General features: G+C 54.8%; 1 protein-coding gene across 2 annotated transcripts in view; it reads left to right on the top strand.

Moving 5' to 3' along the window:
• The first annotated feature begins 353 nt into the window (after nt 1-353).
• CORO2B (coronin 2B) overlaps nt 354-10830 on the top strand; it is a 142719-nt gene continuing 132242 nt past the window's right edge. The window contains exon 1 of one of the 2 annotated variants that reach the window (XM_059912908.1): nt 354-431. Coding sequence is in view for 1 of the 2 variants with exons in the window: in XM_059912907.1 (XP_059768890.1) it covers nt 1589-1603 (15 nt within the window). In the remaining variant the exon portion in view is untranslated. Of the gene's footprint in view, nt 432-1142; nt 1604-10830 lie in introns of those variants that run through there. The other variant, XM_059912907.1, reaches the window with a different exon arrangement.

The raw sequence follows: 10830 nt of genomic DNA, 5'->3' as shown, positions 1-10830 counted from the left end.
AGAATGGGAATTCCTTCCTCATACTGTTGCACTAATTTAGGATTACAGGAGAAAATGTAAATATAAGTAGTGTGATGATCCACAAAGAGCTCTACAGCTGCTGATTACTTTATTATTGTTGCTCTAAACAGTGGGCTCCTTGAAGGCAGCCATCCGATCTCCTCTCTGTTCTTCCGGCACCTTCCACAGAGCAGGTGTGCGCACCACAGCGACAACGTCGTCTAGTTAATTGAATTGCATGATCATCAGGAGCAGGAATCCAGCACTTCAGGGCGTGGAGGGAGACTGTGATGCGTAGCCTATCCCTCCGCCTCCATCTCCGCTAACCCCGCCCCTCCGCAGTCTCAGCGGTTCAGGATCTGCCGAAACCGGTTCTGCTGAGGTACTCGGGAGGAGGACTCATTTCAGAAGACTTGCGGGGACACTTTCAGGTGATTGTCCCTCAAGTCCCTGAAGCATCTCCAGGATATGGTGTGACCCAGGTCAGGATTAGTTCGCCACAGAGGACGCACCTGTGTTCCCCCAAAGCCGCGCCGCACCCAGGGGTCGTACAGACACACCTGGGGCAGGGCCTGTCCTCTCTCTAGAACGCAGCTTTTATCACAGGGGGTTCGGTACAGAGATTGCGGCGACGAGGAAAGAGCGGGCTCCTGGAGAAACGCCCGCCCGGCTGCGTGCCGTTGTCGAAGTCACTTCCCACCCTGCCCCTCAGTTTCCTCCTCTGTAAAACTGGCTACGAGCCCCTCTGGGCCACCGCCTCGCTGCGGGAATGAGACTTAGACCAGTGCTGGCGCCGCCCCATCCCACGCCCCTCGGGTCGAGGTCTGCGCGAGGCAGGGGTGCAGGCCGAGCTCGGGGCGGGCGGCTGCCACGCCCCTCGCCGCCAGCAGCGCGGCACTCCTGGCCGACTTTGCGAACCTCCAGGGGGCGAGCCCGGCGGTCTTCTCAGCCCAAGCGGCGCCTCGGCCGTCTAGGGTGTGACTTCACCAGCGTCCCGGGGCCAACAGGGCACCGAGAGCCCGGGTCGCTGCCCACCCCCCACCCAGCAGGTGCCAGGACCCAGCCTTGCCCAGCCGCGTGGCGGCCGTGGGCCTGAAGGGGTTAAGGCCGCGGGCCTGGGCGCCGGCCCCCGGCTTCGCGAGCAGCGGTGCCCGGCGGCCGGCGACCGAGCCCGGAGGCGCGGGGCACGGCGGCGGGCGGGCGTGCGCTTCCTCCTCCTCCTCCTTCCGCCTCCTCCTTTGTACCGAGTTCCCGGCCCCTCTTCCTCCCCCCGCCCCCCAGCCCGGGCCCTCTCCCTCGCTCCCTTTCTTCCTGCCTCGCCTTCCTGCGGCGAAGGAGGCTCATCTATTATAAATGCACATTCGGGGCTGACATCAGCGACGAGCGGCGGGCGAGCGCCGACGAGCGGTCCCTGCGCGCTGCCCGCCCGAAGTGCTGCCCCCAGGCTCGGCTGAGCCTCCCGCGGGGCGCGGGGAGCGCTCGAGCGGCGCCGGACCCCCTTCCCGCCGCCTCCCGGGGCCCGCCGCCGACCCCGGCCACCGCCCCCGCACGCCGCGCCCGCGCCCCCGCACCGCCCCGGAGTTTCTGCATGACTGTCACAAAGGTAAGCGCCCCTCGCCCGCCGCGCCCGGGACCCGCAGGCGCTTGCAGCCCCCGGCCTGGGCTGCGGGGGGCGCGGGGGTGTGGGCGTGGGGTGGGGGCACTGGTGTCGGGAAGGTGCTGCGTGCGCTTCTCTTGCTCCCCTAGTCGCCCGAGTCGCTCGGGCCCCCGAGGACCGCGGAGGGAAGGGGGAGGATGCCGCTTTGGCAGCTGCTGTGCTTTGGACAGGATCCCTCGCACCGGCTCAACCCCAGGACTGCATTTTTAACCCTTGTTTAGGATGCTGCATTTTTAACCCCTGGAGAGCAGTGTGGGGCAGCTCCGTGGGGTCCCTGTTGGTGCGGGCGGCGGGGAGCGTCGCTGGCAGGGACTGGAGCTGGGCAGTGGGTGTGGGAATGGGCTTGCCGCCCTGAGGCCAGCCGAGGTGAAAGCCCACCCCACCTGCCGGCTTCTGCCACCCATCCCAGGAACTCTGGCCCCACTCCAAAGGCAGCCTGTGGAGAAGGTGCTCCCCAGTCCCGGGAGTTGCTACCCGGGATGGGAAAGGTTCTGCGGTGGCCGGCTTGAAGATATGGGGAGGGACCGTGGCGAGGAAGGGAGTAGCGCACAGTGGCAGCTCCCACGTTGGAGGAGAGTTCTTGGACCTTGTCATAGGTGCCCAGGTTTACTGGAGAGACTTTGGGAGCTTCCCGGCTGTGGGGAAGAAAGAGTTAAGTGGGAAGCAGCCCTGGAGAGTGGAGAGTGTCCAGGGTTTAGGAGACCCGAGTTCACTCTCCAGCACTATCCCAAATCCCCTGGGTGACCTTGGCTGGGCCCTTCTGCTTTGGCCCTCAGTTTCCTCCTGTGGAATGTGAGGATTAGGATGATAATATGGACCCTGGGGGTGGTGACGGGCAGTTGAAGAACCAATAAAATCAAGGGTGTGAACCCACACTTTTCAGAGAGCTCTGTCAGGGTAAGGAGATCACAGCCTGAGCTTGGTCTTGGGTTTGTCGAGCCATGTATCCAAGGCCAGACTCCACCAGCTGCCCCGCTGGCTCTCGGAATTGGAGAGGTGGAGGCCAAAGTGGGAAGGGCAGCTTGTTTGTGGTCAGAGCAGTGGGCCAGATGGTGGGTCAGCCATGGAAGTGATGGGAGAGGTGATTCTGGCTCCGTCTGATAAGCCAGGGGCTACCCATGCCCCCCTGAGATCTGCCATAAGACAGCGTGTTCATTCAGGGTCTTTGGGCTCAATTCCGAAATCAGGACTTGGAAACATTGTGGGAAGATGACCTTGGGGGCTGAGGGTCTACGTTAGCTCTGGCTACTACTGGCAGGGCTGCTGTGACCCACAGGGGGCAGGATGCTTAGTGGTTTGAAATGATACAAATGCTGCTTGGCTGGGAAGGATTATTGTCATTAAGGTTATTAATGTCAAAGACGTAAGCAGGTTGGAGTAGAAGAGTAATGGATGGGCCTGGATGAGAGATAAAGGATGTGAGATTTGTAATAATAGCACCGAGATTTGACTCAATGCCTCCCCTGTGTCTCTTTATGTATGTGAGCTCAGGCAGCCTTCCTTCCCAGGAGGCCTGAAAGGAAGGTGTGTTCAGGCCCCTTTAACAGAGGAAGAAGCTGAGGCTCAGAGAGGTAAAGTAACTTGCCTGAGGTCACACAGTGAGTAAGTGGCAGAGCTGGGGTTTGCCCTCAGGCCTATCTTGATTTATGGCCTGTGATCTTTCCATTGCCCTGCACCTTGGAGACTGGGTGATTCAAGTGGTAGAGGGGCACTGCTTGGAGGCCTGGGCCCTGGGCTGGGGAGTCCATGAAGGTGAGTACCTATCTGTTAAACCCATTGGCAGGTCTGGCCTCTTGGTATCCAATGATTATTCACTAAGGCACCCCCTTCCGCCCCATCCCCCACCAAATCCCTCTGTCTCTCTCTTCCTGTTCTAACCAATGTGGCATCAGTTTAAGCCAGCTCAGAGGATTAAATAAAACCCCCACCTTAACCCTGTCTTCTCTTCCTTTGCCAGCCCTTCACAGACTAGTGGAGAGGGCTGGAGGAGCAAGAGGGCTGCAGGGGAGGGGCCTGGGGGCAGGCCTAAAAGCCTGCTGGTAGAGACTCCTCTCTGAGTTTGAGAAGAAACCATAGTGCTCTGGGAGTCTGAAGGCATGGCCTCTAGTCCTAAATCAGGCACTAACAGGCTGTGTGACCTTGGACCAGTCACTTCCATCTCTAGGCCTCTGTTTTCCCATCTGTGAAATGCAGGAATTGGTTCCACCTTCTGCGGGGCTTTGGGACAGCTTCAACTTTGGCAAGGAAGTCAGCTCTGATGGAGACCAGGAAGCTCTTTTTTCTCTGGAGTTGGTCTGGTTACAAGAAGAACCCTAATGGGAGTCTGGGAGGTGGGATCACTGCTTAGGGGGGTGGTAGGCTGGGGAGGGAATGGATTAGAGGGTGAGGCCCCGGCTCTTGCTGCCTCTAGGCAGAGTCACCCCTTTTGGGCAAGCCCCAGCTTCCTGCCCCTTGGACCCTTGTTTTGAGCCTTTGTGTCAGACCCCCCGCAGGGCAGATCCTCAGGGCCAGGGTTAGGTGTGGATTGGATTGCAGGAGACAATCTTGTTAGCTCAGAGAGCCTGGAAAGTGGAGAAGAGGAAACCAGATGGTCAGTTGCTAGATCCTCAGTAGCACTTCCTTGGGGCAGAGGGGCTCTGTTTTCCGTTTGCCACCCTCCCTCTCATACATACCCCTAGCCCCCTTCATTGTGGGGTACAGCTGGTGAGGCTGCATATAAAACCTGGGGGTTTTCTGGAGGGGCTTCTGCCTTAACACACTAGAGACTCGGAGCCATGCAGATTTTGAACTGTGACCTTCTAGCCTGATGGCATTTTTCCTGGTTATGATGTTTTAAACTCTATTTTATTGTGTGTATTTTAGTAAGCTGCCTTAGTTTCTTTATGTAATGAGGAGGAGAAGAAAGGAAGAAAAACGAGAGAGGAGAGGGAAGGACCAGATGCAGCTTTCCAGCCTGCAGATATCCACAGGAGGTCAAGGCCCAGCCTCCTCCCAGTTTTGGTCCAGTGTCCTTCCGTAGGGCAAGTCAAGGGTGAGGGAGTGAAGGCGGCCCTCCCAGTAACAAGATGATTTTATTCCAGATGATTTTATTCTTCGAATCCTTGTGCCTGATTTTTATAATTTTTCTGTCTCTATTCCATTTCAGTCATATACCTGACTTAGCACTTAGCAGTGCTTCTCTGTGTCTAAATATCTGTTTCTAAATTGCCCTCACCTGGAAAAACAGAACAAAATATATTAGAAATGTGTGTAGAGTACTAGTCAATAGGCTATAAGAAAAGCCTGTGAGCTGTAACATAGGCCTTACCACCTCCTTTTCGCTGCTCAGGGGTCCTTTGGAGTGATTTCTTGGCTTTTGTCTGTGATGTGACCAGAGATGCGGCTTCTAGGTAAGGAAAGTGATGGCTTCTAGTGACTGGGTAGCCTTGTTCCCAGGTGTGCCTTGTTAAGTTAGGTGCTACTGAGCTCAGTGCTTTCCAAGTTCCCCAGGCTAGCTCAGGGGGCCAGGGGTCCAAGAACAAAGTACCCTGGGCAGCAGGAATGCCTGCTGCACCTAGGAAGGACTTAGGAGAAGGAATGTGGGCAAAGAGAGGACACCGGATGCCAGCATCCCCCTCTAAGCAGTCGATTCCAGGTCCACAAGCAGTATCGTCAGCCGCGCCCTGGCCCTTCTTTCTGCAGGTCAGCCTTCCTCTCCTGCCCCTGTTCCAGCAGAGCTCAGCTCGCTGGTGGGAGCCCCTGGCTCCTGCTGAATGTGATAGGACGGTGTTGTCCTGCCCAGGTAGCTAATAACAGTTAATTGTTTGGCAAAGATCACATGTCTCTAGGGCCCCTGTGGAGCGGCTTATAGGAGAACAGAATGTTCAAGCAGTTAAATCATCCAATTCTCTCCCCTGACAAATGAGGGAGCTGAGGCTCAGGGAGCAGAACCGTGATTTGCCTAAAGCCACTCAGCAAGTTTGAGGCTGGAGGGGCTGGAACCTGGGTCCTCCTGACTCCTGGTCAGTGCTCTTTCCGCCCGGCTGCCCGGTGAGGGGAGACCTCAGGCAGCCCGAGCAGGGGCAGGTGTTTTTGCCCCCCTGCATCGCCCCAGCCTGGACTGCTAGTGTCTGGGTTTCCCTCTGCTGGGCAGCGTCTCCCTTTTTTGGGTCCGGGTGTGAGGGAGCCCAGGGTCAGGATAGGCAAGAGGGGGTTACAAGCCCTTCTGCTTCAACTCATGGACCCAGATCCAGTCTACCTAGGATGCCTGGACCCCCAGATATCCCACTTCCCAGCACGTTTTTCCTGTCTGGCTCTTACTGCGAGAAGAGATGAGAGAGCCTCAGTTAAAAGGCCGAGGGGTACCAGCACAGACCCAGCTCCCAGACACGTAGGGGTAGTGTGGGGATTCTGCCTTCTGTACACTCCGTGCACACACTATACCTCCTCCTTCCTCGCAGTGCTTTTTCCAGATCGCTAGCATCCTCGTGCAGAAGGTATCTAGCTAACATACACTCATTCGTTCAGCCGGCACCCTCTGAGCTCCTGCTCTGGGCCAGGCCCTGTGTTAGGCATTAGGGTCACAGAATGCATAGCCACAGCCCCTGCTGTCCAGGACCTTTGAGGAGATGGATGTGGAAGGAGGTATCTCAGCGTCCTGGGTTAGGAGTGTCAAGGTCCAGTGGACACAAGCTGGGAGACGCCGGTCTTGGCTGCATGCTATAAGTGCTTAGTAAATACAGGCTCTTTCCTTCCTTGCTGTCTCTCCCTCACTCTCCAGAAAAGCTCTGGTGAGTTACTCCCTTCCTCAGTGTGCCCGGAGGCCCTGTGTTCTCTTGGCTGGGGGTGTTGCCACCTTGGCATCTATGGCAGCGCCTAGAGGCATCTGGGAAAGGTTGTGAGGCTCCCCAGGGCCCCAGAATCACCCCACAGCCAGCCAAGCCTGTGGAGTCAGCACAGACATGGGCTCGGCCAGTTTGAGCGTACGGACGCTGGCTGGACCAATGGCCTGGCAGCATCAGACCCTGGCAGCTCAGCGATAGAGTGAGTTTTTCCACTTCTCTCCCGGGTTGGCCAGCCTGGAGCAGACATGGCCTCAGCTGCCGCCGGCTCCTGGCACCGGGGCAGCCCAGATTCTGATTTGGATACGCCGGCCACAGAATTTGTCTGGTGTCCAGGAGATGAGGGAATGTGCAAATTCCCTCTGTGCCCAGCCCCCTCTCCTTCCCTCTTCTGATCAGCTCGTTCTGTTCCCTTCCTTTCCCTGCCCGTGTACCCCGCAGGCTCAGGCCCCAGCCCCGAGCTGCCTGCAGCCTGGGAAGCTCGGAGCAGCTGGCTGGGAGCGGGGCCCTGCCAGGGAAGGACAGATGCAAATCCGGTGGCTTCCACATGAAAAGAAGCTGTTTAGAATGAGCCTCTCCTTTGTGGGCCTGGAGTGTGGGACCAGCTGCGAAGGAGGCACAAGTAGGGTGGGAGGTGAGGGGGGGATTGGGGGTGGAGCTGCCACTCACCCTTCCTCTCTCCCTCCCCCCTGCCCCCCGCAGAGGCCCCTGGAGGGACTTGGTAATTGGTTTCTGGCTGGTACCCTCCTTCCAATTAATTAACACAGCGATGGGAGGCGCCCAGGTTTGCTCACGACTGTCCTGTTTACAGAACACAAACATGGGTTACTGCAGTGAATCCCTTCGCCCGGTCCCATGGTGGGGAGGGTTCCCCCTATTTACAGATGAATAAACAGAGTCTCTGAGTAGAGAGATGACCACACCCTAGTCACAGAGCTAATGTGGGTCAGAGCCGGGATGCACACCCAGATCTTCTGACTTTGAGCCAGAACCTTCTCAATCTGATCACATAATGGTCCACATCCTGTGAAGATGAGAATAACAGTTATTAAGCAGGCATTGGGCAGGCATGATTGCATTTACTCTGTTCACCATGAGATTGATTCTATTATTGGATGATCCCATTTTCCAGAGGAGGAAACTGAGGCTCAGTAAGAGTAGGTGAATTGCTCAAGGTTGCAGGTTTAGTGGGTGGGGGAGCAGGGATCTATACCTGGGCTGTCTGACTCCAGAGCACACATTCCTCTGACTTCCAGGCCTCTCCTGACTGGGCTCTGTCATATTCTGCAGCCCCTACCCCCAAAGTGTAGGGCTCCTGTCTGTGTGTCTGTGGCCCTGCCATGGAGGTGTGCTCGCCTTGAGGGTGACACTTGTGGGTGTATCATGCTCAGACTTTCCTGTGGCCTTTGCTGGAGCTGGGAGCAATGTGAATGACTGGGGGAATGGTGCTGGGAAGGAAGACATCCTGCACGTGGTATCTGGCATTAGATAAGGCTGCTTATAGGTAGGGTGGCCAGCACAGCAGCAGAACAAGGTGGGGCAGAGGCAGGGCCTTCTTCATTTCCGTGAAGCTAGCTTTGTGTAGGGAACGCAGGTCTGTGGTCCAGGCCTGCAGCCCTTACCAGAAGCAGCCTTCTCTTGAGATGGCCCTTGATTCCCAAGGGGTGCTTAAGAATGCCAGCTTTCGAGTCAGACAGATGGCACTGTATCATTTACTTGCAGTGTGTTCTTGGGCAGGTTGCCTAACCTCTCTGAACATCTGTTTCCCCATCCTTTAATTGGGATTGATAATAGTAGTACTTAAAAGGATTATTATAAAGATTAAATGAGCTGATCTGTGTGAAGCACTTACCACATGCCTGGCAGTTAGTGTTAGCTATTAACATCGGGAAGACAGAAAATTAAACAAATGCTGACAGTGAGTGTCCTGGGGGTTATGAAATGAGCAGTACAGGGAGCTCTGGGAATAATAGCAGGGGGCCTGACCTAATCAGGGGGCTCAGAAGTGACTGTTAGCTGAATCATGAAGGATGAGTAGGAGGTAGCAGGTGAAATGGGGGGAGCTGAGGAGAGGATAACAGGCAGAGGGAACAGGGCAGCATGAGCAGACGTCTGGAGTCAAAAACAACTCTCCAGGATCACTTCCTGCATGCCAGGCATTGGTGAGGGCTCAGCCCAGGTATTGGCTCATTTAATCATCAGAGAGACTTCATGGCGCAGATTACTGTTGTTATTTCCACTTTACAGATGAGGAATCAGGCACAGAGAGGCCAAGTAAGCTGCAAAAGCTCGCCCAGTGAGGCAGAACAGAGATGGGTCCAGACCTGGGCCTCCTGACTCTGGCACTCTTTCCTTCCTCCTCCCTGCAGCTTGAAAATGGCTTGTCACTGGGCCACTTCTTAAACTGACCTGAGGGGTGTGGAAGTGCCACATGCCATTGCCCAGCCTTCTGCTGCCCTCCCAGGGCCTCCCCGGGCTGTGTAAGGGAGGGCAGGGGCCCTCCTGGCTCGCAGGCAGCTCTGGGGAGGGGTCATTTTTTTTTTTTTTCCCCAAAAGGAAACCTTGCTCTGGCAGGAAAATTTCCACCTTCCATTTTTACTGGGCCCAATTATGACCGATTTTGTTTTTTAAACCTTTCTGATTATCTGGATTGGGCCTTGGTCTTTACAGTAAAACCATAGGGACAGATGCAGAATTTTTAATGTTAGAAGTCTGTTGGGTATCTGCATTTTGGTTTCTGCCCTGCCTGACCACAGAGAAGGTAACATTTTTCACAGGCTTAAACTTACTGGCCCCTGAGTGAGACAGATGGTGACACTGTGGGAGGCTCTGGCTGCCCGCAGATGGGAATGTGGGGAGGCTCATTCTGGGTGGTGATCACGCTAATCCCTGGGAAGAAGCCCCCATGCTCAGGGTTTAACTCTAGAGCCGTCTGAGGTCGTCTGGTCCAGCCCTCTGCCTTCGTGAACTCCACACTTTCTAGGAATATGAGACTGACTCCTAATCGTAATAAATACTAATTTCTTAGTAGGCTGTTTGGAGCCTTTCACCAGGTGTTAAGTCCCTGCTTTCAAGGAGGTGACAGTGAAATAAACAACAACAACAAATGTAGCTAACCCTTTGAGGGTGCTTAGTTTATGCCAGGCACATACAAATTGTTTCATATGTATTTACTCATTTAATCTTCCTGATTACCTCTGAGGTCTGTGCTATTATTGTTCCTATTTCCATAGTAGCAGAAACAGGCCCAGAGAGGGCAGTGAGGTAACTTACTAGGGTCACAAAGCTGGGGAGGACCTGAGCCTACCTCCCAGGCCTTCTGGCTTGCCATTCCATCAGGCTGGAATGACCCCAAAACATGGGACCAGAGCAGGGGGCCTGGAGGCAGAAGATCCAAGCCTTGCTCTTGCCTCTTTTTCTTACCTTGTGACCTTGGGCTAGTCCCTCAACATCTCTGAACCTCTGTTTTCTCATCTTTGAAAATGGAATTAGGACTCAACCTTACTAGGGTGCTGTAATGTGTAAGTTAAGGCGCTCATAGATGTCATGGAAGGGGATGGTTATTGTCATGTCTAATTCGCGCTCCCTCCTGCCCCCTCCCATCACCAGCGTTTCATGGCCTTCAGAGTTTGGCAGTTCCATCCAATAGCTAACCCACTTCTCCTGCGCTGTAGTCCTGACTTCAGAATTTATTCATACTCTGTTGGTATGAAAAAGAGGAATTCATCTCTTCCAAACAGCCTCTATCTGTTTTTACTCCGTCAGGCTAGTTGGGTGCAGATAAAAAGTTGTTTTTCTCTCTTCCTATTCTATTTTGGATGTTTTAATACGCTTGGGATAAATAATCTGGCAGTAAAAATTGGGCATCCTGCTTTCATTTGAAAAGTGAGCCAAATAAAGTATCCGAACCTTGATCTGTATCATCCTGGCTACCTGCAAGCCCCAGCTCCCTGTGGAAGGCTGGGGAGGATGGGTCCCAGAGCACAGTCCTGCCTGGGTCTCTGGGCAGAGAGATTCCATCCTGTCCCCAGTGGCAAGTGACCTTGACCTTTGCTCCAGACGCGTCCTTATGCCTTTGGGGCTCAGACTTGCTTTTCCTTTAGGTTTATGGAAAGGAATATGCTCTAGTAGCTTGAAGCATTTCCAGCGAACCGTTTAAACACCTTAAGTGTGATTTCAGAACTAACAGCTTTATGATCTGGGATCTGGCGGAATTTCTAAGACATGGAACAGCTGATGAAAAGAAAGGTGTTGGTGGATGGGGACAAAATGATTTAATTCTTGAGGTTTTTTGTTGAACTTCGTAAAGATAATGCTGTTTCTGCCTGCCCTGCCAACCTCCAGGTGAAAGAT

Source organism: Balaenoptera ricei, chromosome 2, assembly GCF_028023285.1.
Source record: "Balaenoptera ricei isolate mBalRic1 chromosome 2, mBalRic1.hap2, whole genome shotgun sequence".
Taxonomy (NCBI): Eukaryota; Metazoa; Chordata; class Mammalia; order Artiodactyla; family Balaenopteridae; genus Balaenoptera; species Balaenoptera ricei.
This window is presented reverse-complemented; position numbering and strand designations above follow the sequence as displayed.